Source organism: Myotis daubentonii, chromosome 6, assembly GCF_963259705.1.
Source record: "Myotis daubentonii chromosome 6, mMyoDau2.1, whole genome shotgun sequence".
In the NCBI taxonomy this organism is placed as follows: Eukaryota; Metazoa; Chordata; class Mammalia; order Chiroptera; family Vespertilionidae; genus Myotis; species Myotis daubentonii.
Genome location: NC_081845.1, coordinates 25301993 through 25325206, shown reverse-complemented (window position 1 = coordinate 25325206; position 23214 = coordinate 25301993). Strand labels below are relative to the sequence as shown.

Sequence of the window (23214 nt, the reverse complement as noted above, 5' to 3'; positions counted from 1 at the left end):
ACTTTGTAAAGCATGATTGTCTAACTCAGTGGTTCTCAACCCTTCTGGCCCTTTAAATACAGTTCCTCATGTTGTGACCCAACCACAAAATTATTTTCATTGCTACTTAACTGTAATGTTGCTACTGTTATGAATCGTAAGGTAAATATCTGATATGCAGGATGGTCTTAGGTGACCCCTGTGAAAGGGTCGTTTGACCACCAAAGGGGTCATGACCCATAGGTTCAGAACCGCTGGTCTAACTACTATGCTGTATACCTGAAACCAATACAAAATAAAGTGGTTGGCAGTGAAACAGCACCGGGTATAAGACCAGCGGAGTCAGACGAGGCCTTGGTTCAGCAACCTCGGTACATGAGTTCTGGTTAGGAAAGAATTCAGAGTCAAGACTCAAACTATAGAGAAAGTTTATTTAGAAAGTCACAGAGGTAAAAGTGTCACTGTCATTAGCAAGTTATTGATGGGAGAGGAAGCACATAGAGACACTGTTGAGCATGGTCAGCTAGGAAGCAAAGGCCTGTTTGCTTCACCTGAAAGCTACAGCTTCACATACACACACACACACACACACACACACACACACACACACACACACACACACCAGGGAACCACTGGTCCATTCCAGGCAGATCACTGGGGGCAAAGGAAAGAACAAAGGTGGAGGTAATCACATGTGCAATAAAGTCAAAATAGTGCTGGGGAGGTCCTGGACCATAGATACTTGTCATTCTAACCTGGGAAAAAGATCTTTTGCTAGGGGGATAGATCCCAATGCAAGCATGTGAAATCTTGGGAAGTTAATTGGCTATTTTGAAAATGCTCCTCTTAAAACCCGACTAGACAAAGCTCTCTCTCTCTCTCTCTCTCTCTCTCTCTCTCTCTCTCTCTCTCTCTCTCTCTCTGTCTTTCTCTCTGTCTCTCTCTCTGTCTCTCTCTGACTCTCACCCATCGGTGTCATCATGCATTCTCTCCTGCAGGGGAGCTCATGGCCATGTGGGTCTAGTGGCCATCTGGAGCCTGCAGACTACTCAGGCTCCCAAGGACTATGAAGCAGAAACTCTGGACACTGGTTTTATTTTGGCCCCGCTGAAGACATGGTTGGATTTTTTCCATGGCAGAATGGAGGGAGGTGGGACATTAGAAGCCCAGGAGCAGGGGCGGCCATCACCAATAAACCACCTTGCCACGTGAATTATTGAAATGCCTTTCTCTAGAGCAGTGGTTCTCAACCTTCTGGCCCTTTAAATATAGTTCCTCATGTTGTGACCCAACCATAAAATTATTTTCGTTGTACTTCATAACTGTAATGTTGCTACTGTTATGAATCGTAATGTAAATATCTGATATGCAGGATGGTCTTAGGCGACCCCTGTGAAAAAGGGTCATTCGACCGGCAGGTTGAGAACCGCTGCTCTAGAGCCTGTTCCCCACTGACAACAGAAGAAGTGAGCCATAGAAGAAATGGTCTCAGGAAACAAGTTACAGAGGCAAGAGAAGGGCCCTTGCAGCTTAGGCTAAAGAGAGAGGCAAGGAAAAGGAGCCTGGGGTAGGCCAGTCTGGGGGGAGATGAGGGGGGGGCGGAGGCACAAGTGTGCTCTATAGAGAGAGCCGAACACATTAGGTCCTCCTTCTTGAGGGTATTTCTCTGGAGGTCTCAGGGGAGGATCTCAACATGATCTTCATCAGCTTTCCAGGTGTGTCCTTTTGAGATAGGCCAGGAAGCCAGGGCGAGCAGAGTAGGGAAACTGAGACCAGATAGCTGTACAGCAGTTTGCAGCCATGTAGAAAATCACAATGCCAAGCAGTTGCAGCCATCTAGTAAATCCTATCTTTCCTAAACCAGGGACACTTAAGAGGAAATGGTTAGCACTTCTCCCCAGCCAGAGGGTAAATAGCTAAACCACCCTATTCAGGGAAACAGATAGCAGATATCTGATTGGTGCGATTTGCAGACCATACCCAAGGACAGATGAAATTAAGAGAGTAAATCTCATGTTGGTACATCAGCATAAAGCTGGTGAATATTCTATTGAAATACTCCTAAGACCTCCCCAAAAAACCCAGCCTTTAAAATCCTTCAAAACAAAAGTCCCAGCACCAAGTCTTCTTCCCAAGAGCACACGCATGCCTCTCCCCCTTCTTTCCCCTCAGGCATGCATCTCCTAAACTCTAAGGGACCCCACAAAGCCTGAACAGGGTGGCAGTGGGCAATGGCAGTTCACCCCAGGCAAACACCCGGAGCCTGTCCCCAAGGCTCCCTTTTCTCTGACTTCTTTGTGAGCAGACCAGCCTGGGCTCATTTCCCCAGCTCCTTCTTGTTTCCTGTTCCTAGCTTTAATTAATGTCCTCCAAAATTCACCTGGACTCATGTTGTGAAATTTTTCCTGCACAAAGTCAAGCACCATACACTACCAGCTGGCTCTAGGCAGACCTGTCAAGGGCCAGGTCCCCTTTCTGGTAACACTTTCAGAGTTGTGGTCTCTACTGATTGGTGGGCACCAGGGCAGGTAGTCATTAGTCAATGCAGCTGATCCTGAAGTCAGCTGTGGAATGTTTGCCTGGTTTTGCTGCCTTTCTGGGCCTGGAGCTTAAATACAACTGAGGCCTAGATGTATCCGATGCAGTTAGAACCTCATTGCACTGGGGGCTTAATGCTTAAGGGCTATTCTCTGGCCCCATTGCATGTGACAAGAGAGGAAAGGTCAGGGGAGGGTCTGAAACATATGACCAGAAATAGAAAGGTCAGGGGGTCTAAACTGTCTGACCAGCCATATGCTAGGGGAGGAAAGATTAGCCTGGAGGTGAGGTCCTTGTTTTCCCAGTTTCGCCCATTGCCAGGCACTGTGGGCTTACCCTGGTGACTTTCTGTACCTGGCCCACTGTCCTTGCTCTGCTCAGGTCTGTCTAAATGCTGAACACAAACTGTAACTGAAAAACAACAACAAAAGAAAACATTGTCCCGTGAATTTATTTTCTCAGTAGAGAACTTAATTCATCCCACTACAATAAGCAACATAGTTAAAAAGAAAAGTTTATACCTTAATACTAACTAGCCCTCCAGACTTTCACAGATAATATTAAATACCCCCCAAAGCAGTTAAAGGCTGGCAAGAAAATGTTTAAGAATTATACATATACTGGAAAGAGTTATGCTATGAATGTGACTCATCTATGTGTGTCTACCAGGAATGAAATTCATGGCTCTTTCCTTCCTGGCAAGGAAGTAAGGACACCTTTCATAACCCTTTTTGCAAATGAGTAAAATGCTGGAGGAAGAGGAGGAGGACAGGCAAACAAAAAAGAAAGAAAAGAGACAAGTAAGGTCACATCTGAGTGTTAGAAAAGGTTTCTTGAAAAACGACCTGGTCAAGGATATGTATCAATACCTATACAGAGTAGTTAATGAAGAATGTGGGGCTAAAAAAAAAAAATTAATACTTTTCTTCCCACCTTCTAAGTTCTTCTGTCTGGGCTAATAACCAAATTAATAGAGACAGATTAATAGGAGAAAACCCAATTTTTAATACATGCTCATGAGGAATTCACATAAGCATGAAAATTCTAAGGCAGTGAGGCAACATTGGGTACATAGGGCATTTTTGGAGAAAGGAGAGGGTGGTGGGCATAGGGTATTGGGTTTCAGAAGTGAGAACGGGCAGTTTGCAGGTAGTTGAGGAAGAGTAGAACATTCATGGCAGGAAAATTCTTACCAGGCAACTTAGAAACACTGGGACATGGGGTAGGGGGCTTGGAGTCTTCTTGGCCTATGCTAGGATGAATATTCTTAAGGTGATTAAGCTAAGGCTCCATTCCTATTTTAAAAAAAGGTTTCTCTGTCTGAATCTCTTGGGCAGGAGAGGGGGTAGGGTCAAAGTTTCTTTCTGAGTCTTTGTTTCTTAATAAAAATATTAATATCAATATCCCAAAAGGCAGCTTCAAGGTTGCAAAACTTTAGTCTTCTTCAAGGACATGGTATAGAATGTAAACTACAGTGTTGGGAAATAAAAATAATTTTTAACAAACAGTTGTTAAAATTAGTAAGAAATATGGCCAGTGGGAAATGTACGAGGAAGCATGTGCATCAAAAGGAAGAAAGGAAAATAAAAACTTGGGGTCTACTTTCCTTCTTTCTTCTGCATACTTGGTTTTAACATCAGGAAACTTTCATCATTCTCCTCAAAAGTCCCCAGGATAAAATCTTGGCTACCTCAATCTTGAAACAATGACTAATCTATTTATCACAGTTTACCACTTTCCTCTTCCCACAGTGCAAGGAGCCTTGGATAGAAAGTAGACCAGGTTGTTTGGAAACTTTTAAAGGTATGCTTTCTTTCAGAGGTCAGGGCCGAGGGGATTTTTCCTGGAAAAAGACAGTAGTAGGAAGCCTGCAAGAGTGGAAAGTCCTGGATGCTTGATCAAGAGCCCAGCCTTCAGGATAAGCCAACCGAGTTGGGACTTCGGTAAGGTCAGTTAATTCATCACCTCTGTTACCATTGAAGGGAACCAAAGTTTTGGCACCCTGAAGCTGGCTTTTATGGAAATTGATTTTTAAGCTGTTTATTAAGAAACAAAAGACTCCGAAAGAACTTTTTGACCCTTTCCCTTGGTACCTCAGAGATTCAGCTGGAAAGGCCTCCTCCAGGAAGGAGGTCTTAGGAAGTTTGTTATCAGTGGAAGTGGGATATTCCTGTTCCCACTGAGTGTTGGGGGTTGTGTCCTTATAATATCGAGAGAAAAAGAATTTCTGACATTCACACAGAATTACATCTCTGTTTCCAAAATCCCATTTCCCTTAATCCAGTCCTGGAAGAAGTGTAGCTGGGGATAAGTAGGGCTAGAAGCAAAGCCAGTGTCCAGCGTTTCTGTTGCATGTTGCAGCTGGGTCCAGCTTAGTATCAGGTTAGTCCGTTAGTCCATTGTGTGAGAGGTCCACATGGCTGTGAGCCATGTGGGCGAATGCAGGTAAGCAGGAGCCAGAGCCACGGAAGCCAGGAGTCAACCAAGAGCAACAGGCCAAGAGCACAGAGGGCCAAGAGAGGGAACTCCTTTGTTCAGGCAATCAAATATTCCAAATCTTCCCAAGCTTGCAGTGGCCACACCCATTCTGGCCAATGACCCCTGTTTCTAGGTGTGACGGACAACAAGGACCTTTGCTAGGCCCTCCAACTTTACGAGGCATGCATCTATCTCCCCACTGTTCAGTCCCTTCCCCCAAAGATCTGCAGGAATGGACTGGTGGCTCCCTGGGAAGTGTTAAATTGTAGCTTCCTGGCAAAGCTGCCCAAATGACAGGCCTATAATATTTGGCCTTCCCTTTGCTCCTTTATCATTATTAATAACTAGGTTAATTACTATGGCATCATGTTCACTACCCTAATTTGACTTAAGTATGATAGTGTGACTTCAGGCAAAGGCCTGTTGATTAGATACCTTCTGGGTTCCATTGTTTCTGAGCTACCTAGCAATAATTTACCTGCTACATATCTTCTGCTCTTCCTCAACTACCTGTAAATCATTCTTGCTTCTAAAATCTAACACCCCACTCACCCCCTTTTTGCCTTTGCCCAAAATGTCATATATACCCAATATTGCCCCCACTGTCTTTGGAATTTTCGTGTCTATGTGAATTCCCCATATGCATGTATTAAAATGTAATTTCTCATGTTAATCTCTGTAATTTGATTGTTAGTCCAGCTAGAAGAACTTAGAAGGTGGGAGGAAGTATTAATTGTGTTAGTCCCCACACTACATATATAAAATGATAATAACCAATAATGGTGCTATCTACAGCTTACAACTGTGGGATTCCAATAATATCATGGCTATTTAAAAGTGCTTCTTCGAAACCGGTTTGGCTCAGTGGATAGAGCGTCGGCCTGCAGACTGAAAGGTCCCGGATTCAAGGGCATGTACCTGGGTTGCGGGCACATCCCCAGTGGGAGATGTGCAGGAGGCGGCTGATCGATGTTTCTCTCCCATTGATGTTTCTAGCTCTCTATCTCTCTCCCTTTCTCTCTGTAAAAAATCAATAAAATATTAAAAATAAATAAATAAATAAAATAAAAGTGCTTCCTAAGCTGTAAAGCAAACAATATGTTCCTGTTTCTATTGTTATATCAGTCAATATCAGGTTAGTCCCTTAGGGATGGTGTATATGCTCAAGTAAACTGCAATGTGAAAGATTAAAGAAATATTAAATACAGTTACTAGATCATGGCCCCAGTTAAACATCTTCATTTTATAATCAGACTGTAAGAGGCGTACTTCTCCACCTACAGCTGGAGCAGACTCATGAATAAAAATCAGAAGCTATCCAGTGGTCTCCATGAGGAAGTAGAGTTGTTTGTCACCCCAAAATATTCCTTCTGTGATACTGATTCTTTTAAGCTGCTCATTTTAAGGGAAGACTCAGAATTAAAAAACAACAACAAAAAATAAACACACCTTTGAATCTCCCTCCTTACTTCTCTAAAGAAATTCAGATAGAAAACCTGTTAGGGAGGCTAAAGGAAGGAAGCTATCACCTTAGCATCATAAAATGAACTAAGTATGGCAGACAGGGAAGAATATAGCAAAGTCTGTTTGCTAGACTCTCTTCTATGTCCTGTTGTCTCTTAGTGGCCCAGCAAGAATTCATTCACCAAATGTTTGCTCCTTCTCATCTACCTGTGAATTGCCTCCTTTCCCTTTGAAGTCTGAGCCCCCTGATTCCTCTGCTTAGCTCAGAATAGCATATATGCCTCAACGGCCAGATTTGTTCATAGGTCTTATATTTTTAGGGAATCCCCACATGTACATATATAACAAATTTTATTTTCTCATATTAATCTGTCTTATGTCAATTTGATTAGACCAGCCAGAAGAACTTAGAAGGAAAGAAAGAAAATTATTCTTCCTCCTCTATAATGGAGCGAGGTGGGAATGAATGTGGTGGCAGATGGCAGGCTGTTGCAGTACCAAAAACAGCCTGAGATCAACATAGTGATCACAGGTATGTAGAGAAGATGGCAGAAATGAAGGACATCATTTTCTAGTCCAGTAGATTTGAATGAGTTCATGTGCCATTTTACTTTCTCTTAGCCACATCCTATCTAATAAAGATGGAATATGCAAATTGACCATCATACTGTCACAAATATGGCAGCGCCCATAGCCACAAGATGGCAAAGTCCAGTTCCCTCAGCCCCGCCGGAGTCCCCCAGTCCTTTCAGCCCCGCTGGGGGTGGCAGGTGCACGATGCAGCAGGATCTGCCCTCAGCCCCCCAGCCGCCCAGGGCCGGCCCGAGGCACAGGCAAGCCTCGGATGGTGGCTGCCCAGCCGCCCAGGGCCACCCGAGGCTCAGGTAACCAGGGCTGGCTGAGGCTTGCACTGCCAGCAGTGGCAGCAGCAGAGGTCTGATGGGGGTGTTGCCTTCCCCTGATGGCTGGGTCACCTCCTGCCCCTGAGGGCTCCCGGACTGTGAGAGGAGGCAGGCTGGGCTGAGGGAACCCCCCGTCCGTGCATGAATTTTCATGCACCGGGCCTCTAGTTAAGTATAAAAAGGTATAAAGAAACAAGCGAAATTAATTTTGAGAGTGCATTTCATTTAATTCATTATATTCAAAATATAATCATTCAGTATGTAATCAATATAAAAACAAACATTAGTGACGCGTTTTACATTTTTTAATACTAACTCTTCCAGATTCAAGGTGTATTTTACACTAACAGCATATCTCTGTTTGGACAAGCCACATTAAAAGTGTTTTGTGACCATATGTAGCTAGTGGCAAGTCTAGACTGTAAAAACCTCTTTAGATGTTTTACTCTTTCTCATTTCCTACCCTCCAAACTGGACTGGGTTCATAAGTTTTTACATCCAAATTTTCATATTTTAAGAAATAGATTGCATGCCCAGTCTGTTTTTTATTTTAAAAGAGAAGAGTCTGTCCACATCAATTTGGCCTAAAGCAATGTTTACAGTGAGTGTTCCAGCTAAAAACTACAATTACACCCCAACCAACTCCCTGGCTCCTCTTCACTGCTGACACTTTAACAAACACATTTTAAGCTCCAAAGTTGAAAAAGCAAATCTTTTGAAGTGATAATGAAGTAACGATTAGAATTTAACACCTTCTAAAAATGAAACTCATCACTATGGCTATTTAAACTTCTAGGCTCTATTTCGAAACCTCCCAATTTTTTTTTTTTTTGGCAGAAAATGAGCATAATTTTTGCCATCAGAATATTACTTCTGTCTTTGTGTCCATTTTTCTAAAAGAAATACTATATAGGTAACTTAAATTTCTTTTTTTTAAGATTCTTTAATTTATTTTCTTAGAGAGAGAGGAAGGGAGAAGGAGAGAGAGAAACATTGACGTGAAACATCAATCTGTTGCCTCCCTACCAGGATTGAGCCCAAAACCCAGGAACATGCCCTGACCCAGAATCGGACAGACAACATTTCAATACACAGGATGATGCCCAACCAACTGAACCACACCGGCCAGAGCTAGATAACTTAAATTTAACACAATCACATTTCAATAACCATTTTTATAATGAAATTCTGACTTGTTGAAAATTTTAGGGCAATAAGACATAAACTCAGACTCTGTTCCCCATGAGGTTGAGCACAGCCAACAGTGGCTTATGGATTGGGGCTGGGGGTGTTTTTCATCCTCACCCAGTCAGAAATGGGGCCCAGGTCCTGCAAGGCAAAATCAGGACACCATTCACCTCCCTAATTTCTCCTCTGTCTCAGATTTCCAATTTTCCTGTGGTATTACACCCAAAATGTATATGAAAACAGTCCTAGACACCAATTGTCTTCTTCCTGAAGCAGATGATATTAATATGCTTTTTGCTGAATGTTTTGCTTCCAGAGGTCATTGGGGCCAAGTTCAACTGATACCAGTTATAACAATCTGGTTATTAATTAACAGGAAAGGAGTAAAGGGGAGACTATATAATATAGGCATGTCATCTATGCACTTTGCCAGGAAGTTACAGCTGACATTCTCCAAGTCTGTTCCTCACAGATCAGATCGCTGGGGAAGGGACTGGACAATAGATGCTTGCCCAGTAAGGTCAGGGTGCTTGAGAAGATGCTTACTTGTCAGTCACACCTGAGAACAAGTCAGAGGCCAGAACAGGCATGGCCACTCAAGCACGGGAAGATTTGATATTTAAGCTCCTGATGATGCTGACAAATTTGTTACTTGCAATCACTGAAATCTAAGGTAGTAAGCATTTTTTTGTCAAATATATAGTCATTTCGTATTCGTCTGACATACTGTTAACTTTTTTTTCTTCACCACTATTTGGTGGTTGCTAGAAGCCCAAGGTGAGAATAGAAACTGGCTTCAAGAATTTGTTCAAAGATCTTCCCTCTCCTTATGTAAATAATTTCCCGAATACTCTCCACCCTTTCAAATAGAACTGACCACTCCCTGCTGTGTTCTTACAAAGTTGGCACAACTTCTGTTGCAAGACAAAGGTGTATTGCTATTTTTAATCCCTCTCATAAATTCCTTCAGAGAGTAAGTGATAGCTTATTTTCTTTAAATTGCTGTGATAGGGGTAACCTAGCAAATAATACACAGCTAATGTTTATATACTTACCTATCAGGGGATGGGGTTAAGCACTGCTCATAATTATCTCATTTAACCTTCAAAATGATCCTATGTGGTATACATTATTCTATCTCCACTTTACAGGTAATGAAAGGCAGGAACAGAGAAGTTAAGTAACCCCCAAGATTATAATCAGCAGCGATGGACACATTGAACACAGGTAGTCCAGTTTCAGAGGCTTCGTGATTAATTATTGTATCACTAGGGGCCCGGTGCACGAAATTCGTGCACTGGGTGTGTGTGGGGGGGAGTGTCCCTCAGCCCAGCCTGCCCCCTCTCACATACTGGGAGCCCTCAGGTGTTGACCCCCATCACCCTCCAATCACAGGATCGGCCCCTTGCCCAGGCCTGACGCCTCTGACAGAGGCGTCAGGCCTGGGCAGGGGACCCTCATTTCCCCCCATCACTGGTTCTGCCCCAAGCCCAGGCCTGATGCCTCTGGCCCAGGCATCAGGCCTGGGCAGGGGACCCCTAGACCCCTCTGATTGCTGGCTCTGCCCCTTGCCCAGGCCTGATGCCTCAGCCAGAGGCGTAGACCCCCATCACCCTCTGATCACCTGATTGGCCCCTTGCCCAGGCTGGACGCCTCCGCCAGAGGTGTCAGGCTTGGATAGGGGACCCCCATCTCCCCCCGATCACTGGCTCTGGCCCCCGCCCAGGCCTGAGGTCTCTGGTCCAGGAATCATGCCTGGGCAGGGGACCCCCATCTCCCTCTGATCGCATGCTCCACCCCCCGCCCAAGCCTGAAGCCTCTGACCCAGGCTTCAGGCCTGGGCAAGGGGACCATCATATCCCCCCAATCCCCAGCTCAGCCCCCCACCCAGGCCTGATGCCTCGGCCAGAGGAGTTGACCCTCATCACCCTCCGATCACCAATCACCGGATCGGCCCCTTGACCAGGCCTGAGGCCTCCGGCAGAGGTGTCAGGCCTGGGCAGGGGACCCCCAGCTCCCCGCGGTTGCAGGCTCCGCCCCTGCCCAGGCCTAACGCCTCTGGCCTAGGCGTCCAGCTCGGGCAGCGGGGACCCGCAGCTGCAGCGGCCCCGCGATTGTGGGCTCCGCTTTAGGCCCAGGCAAGGAACCTCTAGCTCCCGGGACTGCCAGCTTCGACCGTGCCCAGCTCCCATCACTGGCTCCACCCCTACTTCCTGCTATCACTGGCCAGGGCGGCAAAGGCTCCTGATTCTCCGATCATGGCTGGGGGGCATGGCAAAGGCGGCCCCAGGGCCGCCTTTGCCCTGCCCCCCAGCTCTTAGCTCCCCCCTGGGTTTCCGATCACTGTCAGTGGCAGGGGGCTTCTTCCTGCTTTCCCTTTCGCCTCCCTGCATTGTGCCTACATATGCAAATTAACCGCCATCTTGTTGGCAGTTAACTGCCAATCTTAGTTGGCAGTTAATTTGCATATAGCCCTGATTAGCCAATGAAAAGGGTATCGTCGTACACCAATTACCATTTTTCTCTTTTATTAGTGTAGATGGTAGAATAATACTGTTTCATAAAATGTCTTATGATAGACTGACTATAGCAAAGACTGTCTTGCTCACTCCTAACCACTAGCTAGGCTTCTGTGACAAGATTAAGACACAGATGCACATTAGACATTTCCATGTAGGCAAAAATTTTCTCTACATAATTGGGAATAGTGTCTTAGTCTGTTCGGGCTGAATAACACATAATACTATAGCATACAATAGACTGGGAAGCTTATAAACAACAGAAATTTATTTCTCACAGTTCTAGAGGCTGGGAAGTCCAAGAGCAAGGCGCCAGCAGATTTGCTGTCTGGTGAGGGCCCACTTCCTGGTTCATAGCCAGCTGTTTTCTTCTTTTTTTATGAGAAAGAGAGAGAGAGTGGAAGGGAGGGTGAGAGACAGAGAGAGAGAAACATTGATGTGAGAGAGACACATCAAGTGGTTGTCTCCCACAGCTACCCCAACCGGGACTGGGGATCTAGCATGCAACCAAGGTATGTGCCCTTGACCAGAATTGAACCCAAGACCTTTCAGTCTGCAGGCTGACACTCTATCCACTAAGCCAAACCAGCTAGGGCCGGCTGTCTTCTTCTCACATGGTGAAGGGACAAGGGAGCTCTCTAGGGTCTCTTTTATAAGGGTTTTAATTATGCTCATTAGGGCTCCCACCTCTCAAAGGCCCCATCACCAAATACCATAACAATAGGAGTTAGGATTTAACATGTGAATTTTGGGAGACACAGACATTCAGTCTATAGCAAGTAGTAAGAAATTATCATTTCATTTTTGGTTTGATTTCTAGTCTGAAAAAATCATCTTATAAATTCTTCATTCACACAAACTTAATATATTTCAACTCTTTATTTAGAGATCTGGATGGTAGCACATATATATTCTTCGATCAAAGTATTGATTATGATAGCTTGCCACCAAGCTATCACTAAAGGTTAACTTTTTTTTTAGGCCGTTCTTTCAGTCACACACTCATTTATCAGTTCATTCAGTATATTTATTAAGCACCAATTATGTGCTGGTCATTAGAGAGATTGCTCCCTCATGGAGCATCTGTTCCAGATGTGAGAGGCAGACTTTAAACAATGTGTAGAATGCCATCTAGAGTGCTTCAGAGAAGGTTAAAGCTGGCACGGGACAAAGGGCATGCCAGGTGTGGGGGAGCAAGAAGGGATGTCCTCACCTATGACATGTGACAGGAAGCAACATCTCAAATGTTCTCAAAGGTTAACTTTACTTAAAGGATGATATGAGGCAGTGGTCCCAAACTCAAATGCCTACAGGACCAAGAATCAATCAAGACAGTGGGCGGGTGGTTCAACCTGGGAACTGTGGGCTGTAGAAAAAACTTTTACATTTTATGAGAAAATTTTACTGACACTTGGGATTTAAACAAAAAGAACAACCATGGAAGTGAATTTACATGTGATTACCTAATAATCCAGAGAGATTTATCTCCCCAGAGTTGTGCATTTTGTTTTAATATATTGTTATTGATGTCAGAGAGGGAAGGAGAGGGAGAGAGAGATAGAACCACCAATGATGAGAGCGAATCATTGATCGGCTGCCTTTTGCACCGCCCACACCGGGGATTGAGCCTGAAACCTGGGCATATGCCCTGAGCAGAAATTGAACTGTGACTTCCTGGCTCCTAGGTTGACACTCAACCACTGAGCCACTCAGGCCAGGTTGTGTGTGTTGTTATTTTTTATGTCAAGGAGCAATGACCCCCACCCCAACCCACCCCAGAACAATGGAGATATTTCCTGGAATGTCAAGCTGGATACTCTAGTTTTGTCTTCCCTGCGGAGAAATTTATTTACAACCCAAAGGGCAAGAAGCCAGGATCCTTTTCCTTTTGCATCTGCCTGCAGAATACAGAACTGTGTACTGAAATGTTGACCAAAGATCAAGATGGAAAGAGTCCTCAAGCTGAAGCCTTGTGAACCAGAGCAGTTCCAGGTTCTCAAAGCAGGAGGACTGCCCGTATCTAAAAACCAGCAAGAGGGCACTGGGCATCGGTGCAGTGAAGGAAAGCACTTAGACAAAGAGGAAGAAGCCCTGAAAGAGGAAGCGTGAGGTACTGGAGACAAATTGACTGCGTCTTTACATTGCTAGTTCTTTTTTTAGCAAGTTTATCTGGACCAATGTTTTACGTGATGTTGAGAAGTGTTTTCTAAAAGAACAAGGTAGCTGTCCTTTATGGGACTGACCACACATTATTAGGTGTGCTCTTTTAGTTGCCAGAGACAAAGACACTCAGATTACCTTTAGTGCCAAGGGATTCTGGTGACGATGTGTGGGACAGACAAAGAGGAAATAGTCCCCAGTGAGCTGGTCCCCAGGGGCCACAGAGAGGGAACATTGTTATGGGTATACAAAGTGCTACCAAGCTTCTGGCTACAGCTGCAGCTCCAAGACCCGGGCCTCCAGTTCTCTCCTCACCAGGGATCTTTGCTTATTATTCTGGTATTCTACTTTCTGTCCTTGAGCTGGTTATTTCTTCTTTTTTTATTTTTGCTCCCCTTACCCCCAGCCATCTTCCCGTCCATTGTGATTTATTGTCACTCTCTGAAAAACAATTTATTTAGGTTGTCCTGATATTGAGTGAGAGAAAAAAAAATTTAATATATTTTTATTGATTTCAAGGAGGGAGAGGGAGAGACATCAATGATGAGAGAGAATCATTTATCAGCTGCCTCCTGCACCTCCCACTGGGGTTCAAGCCAGCAACCTGGGCATGTGCCCTGACTAGGAATTGAACCATGACCTCCTGGATCATAGGTCAATGCTCAACTAGTGAGCCACACTAGCCAGGCAGATTGAGAAAACTTTCCGCTCAATTAACAGAAAACCAACTGGCTTTGGCTAATGGGACTTTATTTTTTGTCCTATAACAAGAGTCTAGAGGTGGGTGGTTGCAGATTTTGGTTCAACTGCTCAATGTTAATATTAACACCTGTGGTTGCAAAATGGCTGCTGCAGATCCAGGCAGCATGTGCCAACATTTAGGGAAGCTAGACAAGAAAAGGGTCAAGGCCAGCACCCTCTCTTGTTGCATCTGTAGCACGAGTATGCACGCATACAGGAAGACTCCTACTTCTGTCTCATTGCCCGGAACTGTGTCATATGACTATGCTTAACTGCTGTGACTATTGGGTAAGTGAGCATTGAGCTTTTAGAGCCTCTATAGTAGGAAGGTAGCAAGACAGAAGGACATTGAGAAAGGTTATTAGCAGTCAGCTAATGAAGAATGTCTGTCACTTTCACTAACTTGCATGTGGCATCTACCTTAGCCAGTGCTTAGAGACAAGTCATCTACTAGGAGACGTTTTGTAAAATATTGAATATTTGCTCAATATTAATGGAATGATAGGCACTTGTCTAGGTGCAGTTGTTCTCTTTAGTAATGCTTACCACAATTTTAGTAGTTATATATTTGTGAATGATAAGTGTTATGGCAAAAACATAGCTAAGAAAGGGACAGTGTGGAGACATGGATAGAGTGAGAGGGCAGGGGCGCATTGGCTATAATTTATAGAACATTAGAATTTAGTACTAAATGCTGCAAACTTTCCTTATTTAAAGGGAAACTGGCAGACATTTCTGCTCTAGAGAAGTGGGGAAGGAATTGCTCAGCGTCAGGAGACAAAAGTGTCGTTTTCACTGCACACCCAGTCTCTATACTTTTTCAAATAGTTGGCCTATAAACTTACTTCCTCCAGGCCAGCGGTTCTCAACCTGTGGGTCGCGACCCCTTTGGGGGTTGAACGACCCTTTCACAGGGGTCACCTAAGACCATCCTGCATATCAGATATTTACATTACTATTCATAACAGTAGCAACATTACAGTTATGAAGTAGCAATGAAAATAATTTTATGGCTGGGTCACAACATGAGGAACTATATTTAGAGGGCCAGATGTTGAGAACCAATGCTCTAGGCTGTGCTTAGTGTAAACTTCAAACTTCTGAGCAGCACTTCAGTTTGCACTTGGCCCTGGAATCATCCACCTCTCACCCCATATTGGTTCTCTTGGTTTTTAAAAACTCACCAGAGGATATAGTAGGACTAACATATACTTCAGTATCCTTAAGCATTAGGCATTGGATTTTTACCGAGGAAAGGCACTGCCCATTTTACTTCTGCGTGGCTATATAAGATCTATATATTGAATTTTTAAGTGTGTTTTACTGATCATCCTCCTACCTCTCTTACTAGCTTGTGACTCCGCTTCCCAACCCTGGCTTTATCTAGGCTAATTCTCCCTTATCTTTCACCTTATAATATAATTGTAGCTGCCTTAAGAAAGAATTTTCTTAAAACTTAGACTGAGCTAAGTCTCTGTTTATGCTCCTGTAAATCCATTGCTCTCTTTGATAATGATTACCACAGTTTCAGTACTTATTTGTATAATAGCTTGATTAATGCCTGTTGTTTTTTTGTTAGTTTGGTTTTTTTAAATTGATTTCAGAGAGGAAGGGAGAGGGAGAGAGAGATAGAAACATCCATGATGAGAGAAAATCATGGATTGGCTGCCTCCTGCACACCCCCTACTGGGGATGGAGTCCGTAACCTGGGCATGCGCCTTTCACTGCAATTAAACCCGGGACCCTTCAGTCTGCAGGCAGACGCTTTATCCACTGAACCAAGCCAGCTAGGGCTAATTAATGTTTGCTTAATCCCTTAGCAGAGTATAAGCTCCATGAGGGCAGGGGCCATATCTGCCTTGCTCAAGTCTATATCTCACTGTGCAGCAGTGCTGGACATACACAGTGGCACTCAATAATATTAGTGAATTAATCAATATCTTCAGTCTACAAGTGACTAGCACAGTGCCTCAAAAGGCTAGTCTTCTATGGTAGACACTGATTGTGAAGCTCGGCCCAATCCCCCTTCAGGAATACAAGACTTAGCCCCATCTGCTCCCTAGTCCTGGCAGAAACCCTCAGCTCTCAGCACTCTTTGGAGAAGCCTAAGTTAAAGAAATGGACAGTCCCAAATCATTGGTTTGCATCCAATGTCTAATCAACACTGGCAGTTGAAGGCCCAGCCATTCATATCAATTTAAGAGACCCAAGTGGTCTCTGAAGCCTTTGTTGGGATGGCATTACAGATGAGCTTCTCCCTCTGCTCACCTCCCTTTCACAGGGATTGATCCTAAGACCATACAAGAGCATGTCTTGCATGCTAATCCCCCCCTCAGACTCTACTTCCTGGGTAACCCAACCTGTGATGGCTACCACAATTATGTTTACTGAACTGAATATTATGTTCTGTTCTACTCCATAGACTCCTAAACAACAAAGATCGGTTCTTATTTATCCATGCATCCTTACAGTGACTAGAAGGTCCCTTTCCTATGTCCACCCAAAATTCACCTGTTTAAATTCTTACTCTCGAAGGTATGATAGGAGGTTGGGCCTTTGAGAGGTGCTTAAGTCACAAGGGTAGAACCCTCATGAACGGGATTAGTGCCTTGATACTAGTACAACAGGTTCCTGAGAGATCCCTACCTCTTCCATCATGTGAGGTTACAAGAAGTCTGTTACCCAGAAAAGAGCCCTCAGTGGTCCATGATGGCACCCTCACCTCAGCCTTCCTGTTTTCAGAACTGTGAGAAATAAAATTCTGTTTTTCATAAGCCATGCCATAGTATTATTGCAGCCTGAATGTACTAAGAGAGTGCCATCATAAACACATCAAACAAAATATTCCCCAAAACACAGACTAGATGGAGCTAAAGCCATCCTATTCACTGTGGCCCAAGAGCCAGTGGCATTGGCTTTCCCTGCGTATCTCATTAGAAATATAACATCTCAAGCCCCAACCTGAATCAGAGCTCCTGAATTTGAATCTGCATTGTAACAAGCCCCCCTCACCCCAGGTGATTCACCTGTACATTGAAGTTGGAGAGTACTTAGCAAAGGGATTTATTCATATAAATAAAATGACCTAGCTAGTAATGCCTCTCAAGTTTGTACACTATTTTCATATGGTTTTTCTCTAAAATTTTGCTTAACTGTAGTGTAATCATGTATACTTTCGGTCAACAAATACGAGTGCCAAAGATTTCAGCCCTATGGAGTGTGAGAAAATAAATAACAATATGCATATTGCAGAGTGTGGGGTGAAGGTGCTAAGTGCCATGAAAATATAGTAGGTCAAGATAAAAAGAAGGGAAGGTGGGCTGGAATTTCAAATTTTTGCAAAAGGCCATGCTAAGCAGAGACTTGAAGCAGGCGAGGTAGTTAGCTTTATGCACACCCCGTGTGGCTGGAGTGGGATGGGAGAGGTGAGGAGTAACAGCAGATGTGAAAGCGGGTAGATCTCATGATGAGAGGCCATTTAATAAATTGATATTGATATTTAATTGCTGAAAAGGTAATACAAGCTACTTTCCCTCAAGCACAGCGTATTTCTTGGCCAAACCAAATTGATTTGGGCTGTGGAAGTTTCCATAAAACATTTCACCAGCAAAGCTTCAGATTCCTCAAAGACAAATGTAGGGATTAGTGAAGGCACTTCAGGGCTCTTTCTGTTCTAAACGCTCAAGTTCCCGGGCGCCTTGGCGGGAAGTCTAACAGGATACAGTGATGTGGGTGGGTTGTGGCCCTAGGGCAAAGCTTTCAACCCCAGGATACTGAGAAAATAGGAAGTGGAATGGTGGGAGGTGGTGCCAAGCAAGGAAAACAACAACAAACAGTAACCTTTGTACCCAAGTTCCTGAGAAACCCCTGCACCCGGGTTACGACCCCAGACGGTCTTGCCCCTGACGCCTGGATACCTCGAAATCGGCCTCTCCTTGCCTTTTTGTCCCAACTGGGCCTCCCAGCCCTGGATTCAGTCCTGGGCGGTCTCCAGCCTCTCAGCTCAGGTCCTGGGCCCACCCATGGCCCCGCCCCGCCCCGTGGCCCCGCCCCTGGCCCCGGCCCTGGCCCCGCCCCTTCCCGCGCCTGGTCCCGCCCCCGCCTCTGGTTCTAATCTCGCACTGTCCACTCCCTGCCTCCTACAGCTCGGTCCGCGGTGGCGGAAGTGAGGGGAGGCCCGGGCCGCGGGGTCGGCCAGAGACGCCCGCAGCCGCTCGGGGCCGCACCCCGTCCGTCCGCAGCAGCATGGCTCGCCTCCTTCTCCTCGTCCTCCTCACGCAGGCCGCGAGCTGGGCTGAGAGTAGCGCGGCGGATCCGAAGCCGTCCTCGGGTACAGTCGGCCGCGGCCGGGTGTAGACGGGAGGGAAGGGAAGGAGAGAAGGGAGGAGGCCGCCCCGGCCGGGAAGCCCCGTGGGAGGGACCGCGTCGCAGTCGCCCGGGGCGGTCGGTTCTCGGACGCTCTGGGGCGTCAGGCGCTGCGGGGGCGGCCGTTGGGGAAGGCGGCTCGGGTTTCTGCGGTTTGCACACTTCAGTTCCCTTTCTCTTACCACCTCCGCTGCTGCCGCAGAACACGGCGCGCCTCTCGGTCCTTCAGTTCTTCCCATTCATGCTTAAATAAATGAATGTCCTGGCCGGCACCTGGACACTGGCCACAGCTCCTGGCTTCGGGCGATCCTGGCGGGGTGGGCCCCGCATCCTCAGGGTGGGAGCGAAGTTGTTCTTGGCCCGCGGAGAACTGAGCAGCGATGGGCCATCTTGCGTCCCCGCCTGGGAGGGACAGTGCGTGTCCTGCCAGATTGGCCGGCGGTGGGCGCTCGCGCCCTGGGAGCGTCTGGCTTCCGCCCGCTGATGGACATTTCCCGGGAAACGTGCTGGGAAGACGCGTTTCCTGAGCTCCGTTTAATGGCCACTCGGAACTCCGATGCGGTCATTTCCTAGTAGGTTTATCCCTCGCCTGCAAGGCGGGTAAACTTCAGTGACCGGAAACCCCGTTCTGCCTCCTTCCTGCCCACGGCCAGCGCGGCCCGGCCCCGCCAGCTCGGCGAACGCTGGTTCCGAAGCTCTGTGCTGTGGCTTACCCCATGGGCTCCTGGGAGGAATGCTGCGCTCCGGTCCAGCTCTCCTATGGCTTGTTCTTTAAAAGTCAAGCAAACAAATACTGGGTCGTATTCTCTGGGGCCGACATCGTACCAGGTGTTGGGAATGCAAAAAAAAAAAAAGGGAGTTTACTTTGTTTCTGTTTTCAGGGATTATGATTATACAGCTAACAGTTATCAAGCTGTAGGCACTGTTGTTAAATTCTCATCACATTTTGATGTCACAGCAACCCTATAAAGTCGGCGCTGTAGGTATCTCCATTTATGGATGAGAAATTGAGGCACAGAGAGGTCTGCCCAACTGGTAGAGAGGCTGCTGAAACTCATGGGGAGTCTGGCAGGTGGGCTCCAGACTCCCAAGTTCTTTTTTTAAAAAATATATTTTATTAATTTTTTTACAGAGAGGAAGGGAGAGGGATAGTTAGAAACATCCATGATAGAGAAACATAGATCAGCTGCCTCCTGCACACCCCCAATGGGAATGTGCCCACAACCAAGGTACATGCCCTTGAGTGGAATCGAACCTGGGACCCTTCAGTCCGCAGGCTGAAGCTCTATCCACTGAGCCAAACCGGTCAGAGCCCAAGTTATTATTTTTTTTAAATTTATTTAATTTATTGGGCTGACAAAGGTTAATGAAATTATATAGGTTTCAGGTGTACAGTTCTACAAAACATCATCTGTTTATTATATTGTGTGTTCATCCCCCCAAGTTATGTCTCCTTCCATCACCATTTATCCCCCATTTATCCTCTTCTACCTCCCCCCTCCCCCGTTTCTCTCTGGTGATCATCATACTGTTGTCTGTGTGTGTGGTGTGTTTGTTGTTGTTGCTGCTTTTGCTTAATCCCTTGGCCATCTTCACCCAGCCCCCCAACCCCCTTCCTCTCTGACAGCCTTGTTAGTTTATTTTGTTCATTAGATTCCACGTATACTCTGCAAACTGTCATTACTAGAGCAAGTTAGTCAGACACAAGGGAAGCTGTAGTACATTATGGTAAGAGCGTGAACTTACTGCACAGGCTGCTGGAAAGCAACATGTGGTTACTTGGCTCTGACCAGGGAGTTAGGAAAGATGAGAAGATGACTCCAGAATTGGAACTGGAGATGCAGAGACAATTGTGTGTGCCGAGGAAGACGCGTGAAATAGCATGTTGAATTAGTGGACTATTACGCATTTTATTTTAAAATATGTGTGTGAGGTGCAAGGAGAGATAGGATGAGTGGAGAAGTAGGAACTAATTAATAAAGTGCCTTGAGATGGTCATGTGTAACAGCAAAGGATAGAAATACAGCTTCGAATGACTTGGGCAAAAAGAGGAATTGATCAGCTCCTCAAGAGTCTAAGCAAGAGTTAAATAGAAAGGTGGGCCTCAGAGAGCTGGGCCAGAAAGTCAAATTGCCAAGGCTCTTCATTTCTTAATACTCCCTTAGCGTTGAGCACTTTCCCTAGTTGGCAGGAATCATGGATGTTGACAGCTTTTGGGTTTTGACAGTTTGCAGCTTCCTCCAACCTAACAAAATCCCAAGGGAAGGCTTTGACTCACCCAGCTTGGGTCAGGTGCCAGCTCACATGGTAAGTATATCATTTCAGGGGATGGCAGTAGGGGAGTTGCCAGAAGAGAAATAATGTTCCTGAAAGAAGTACAGATGCTGAACTAAGAAACATCCATATAAATTTTTAAAGAATTAAAGAGAAAAATAATCTCACTATATCTTGCTCAAGTCAGTGGGCAGCCACTGATTTTTTTTTAAATATGTTTTTATAGATTTTAGAGAGAGAGGAAGGGAAAGGGAGAGAGAGAGATAGAAACATTGATGAGAGAGAAACATCAACACTGATCAGCTGCCTCCTGCATGCCTCATACCAGGGATCAAGCGCGAAACCCCGCATGTGCCCTGATCAGGGTTCGAACCTGTGACCTTTAGGCGCATGGGTCGATGCTCAACCATTGAGTAACACCAGCCAGGCAGCCATTAGATTATTTAAAGAGGAGAAATGATTTTATGCTGGATTACATATGTCATTTAGAAAAATTATTCATTTTATAAACTAGTTTGGGGGTAGAATTAAAGGAGGGAGGCCAGTTAGGTTGCTGGTTAAGTCTGGGAGGAGTTGACAAAAAGTGGCAGTTGAAATGGAGAAGGGAGGACACAGTTGGACGAATATTTAGAAGGCAGAGTCAGCAGGACCTGTGACTGACTGGATGTGGAAGAGAAGAAGAGATGTGGCAGGTTCCTGGCTCAAGCAGAGGATTCAACCAAGTGCCAAGACTCTACCTTCTGAGTACAGGGCCCTCCTGAACATGGATTCTCTTGTGACTGCAGAATTTGCACATCCTTGGGAGGCCTTGGGAGTAGAATTGCCTTGCCTGCCCGTCCCCTATAGAAAGATCTGCTGTGGCCTTCTGTATACCAGCATTTTGTAAACACAAGTATCGGTGATACCCCCTATTTTCAGTGCATTTTATTTTTTTATTTTTTAAATATATTTTATTGATTTTCCACAGAGAGGAAGGGAGAGAGATAGAGAGTTAGAAACATCGATGGTGAGAGAGAACCATCGATCAGCTGCCTCCTGCACATCTCCCACTGGGGATGTGCCCGCAACCCAGGTACATGCCCCTGACCGGAATCGAACCTGGGACCCTTCAGTCCGCAGGCCGACGCTCTATCCACTAAGCCAAACCGGTTTCGGCTTCAGTGCATTTTAAATACAGTTAGTTGTCCAGTTTTTTCAATGCATTTCTCTAGATTTTGTTGTGTTCCCTATGCTTTTAAGATTAGTTTAAAATGCAATCTCTAAGAGTGTAGGAGGAAAACCCACAAAGACAACCTGCTCTGGCTCTTGGTTAGCTTCTCTGACTCTCCAGTGTCTGGCACTTAATATCAGTGTGTTAGTTCTTATTAGTGGTTGCTTTGACTGTGTATTAGGAAGTTTATATTAGATGAGGGGACCTGGTAGGAACAGAGAAACAGGCAAGGGATTAGAAAAATCCAAGTGGTTGGGAATATATTACAGCTATGGGCTTTTGTTAATATTTCTCAAGTGAATTTATAGGCAAAAATAACCTGTGTATGTCATCTAATAATTAGTAGTGTTTCACTTTTCAGACACTTTTACATATAAAAGTAATATATATTTTTAAGTGAATCAGTGCCTGCTAGTGGCTCCCTCCTTCTGGTTTGATCTTCCACTCTGGATGTTATCTGAAGAACACCCTGTACTTTAGCATAGATGTGGAGCTTTTTAATTGACCTCCACTTTTTCAACCTTGCTTCTACTCAGTCTGACTTTAGGATAATGCTCTGGGTGTGTTTAAATTTTTCATTATTTTCTTTGGATTCTGTTTTTATTTATTTCAGAGATTCCAGATATTTAAGATCATGCATTTTAATTATACTTATTGGACAAGTGTTAATAATAATTTTCCTTTTCATTTTATTCTGATTTATATGGATGTTGCAAGTTCCACATTTCAGTCCTACATAAAAGAATATGTATAGAATTGAAGAGAAAAATAACCCATTTAAAGAGCTACCTTATAAAATTTGGCTGCACACAGCAAAATTGCAGTTGCTGGATGAATTCGATCAATAATTAATGGTTCCATTTTAATGAATCAGAATGAGAGCTGAACCAGAATTAAGTGAATTTCTGACAGGAAGGAATCAGTTTACTCGTAATATTCTTATTAAGGGAGTGTCTTTATTTTAGATTATCCTAATGCATAGTAATCCGAACACATGGTGTCCCAAATACATGTGTGTCCATGTAACAGAAATGATTTACCTTAATACATTGTTCAGATTTTGCAGTAGCCATTACTTAACAGTGGCTAGTATAATTGTGATAGTATAATAAATTGGGCAAAATTACTTGAAGCAGGTGCTTGTGAAATCATCAGAAAATAACCATTTCCAATTCCTATTTATATATGGAGGTTATTTCCCTCTTATTTTAGTAAACTATATCACAAAAATGACACTTAAACATCTTTTCTTAAAATCAACAAAACTTCATATATTGTCAAGTCTTTAGATAATTTCTCTAAACCTTTGTTTTGTCATTGGTAAAAATATGTATAATATTATTACTTCCCTCATAGGATGGTTGTGCTTAACTGAGATAATGCATAAAAAAGTTGA

The 23214-nt window shown here is 44.7% G+C and overlaps 1 protein-coding gene and 1 long non-coding RNA gene across 4 annotated transcripts in view; one reads left to right on the top strand and one right to left on the bottom strand.

Moving 5' to 3' along the window:
* LOC132236929 (uncharacterized) overlaps positions 1–19082 on the bottom strand; it is a 70440-nt gene extending 51358 nt beyond the window's left edge. For 2 of the 3 annotated variants that reach the window (XR_009453415.1, XR_009453417.1), the window contains exons 1-2: positions 18616–19082; positions 11347–11436 (exon numbers count right to left, since the gene is read on the bottom strand). This is a non-coding gene — a long non-coding RNA (uncharacterized LOC132236929). Of the gene's footprint in view, positions 1–11346; positions 11440–18615 lie in introns of all 3 variants that reach the window. The other variant, XR_009453416.1, reaches the window with a different exon arrangement.
* The window catches only part of IFNGR1 (interferon gamma receptor 1), a 29407-nt gene continuing 24277 nt past the window's right edge, over positions 18085–23214 (top strand). Inside the window, exon 1 of the mRNA XM_059700446.1 lies at positions 18085–18299. Coding sequence (XP_059556429.1) covers positions 18215–18299 — 85 coding nt within the window. The 5' untranslated portion in view covers positions 18085–18214. The remainder of the gene's footprint in view (positions 18300–23214) is intronic.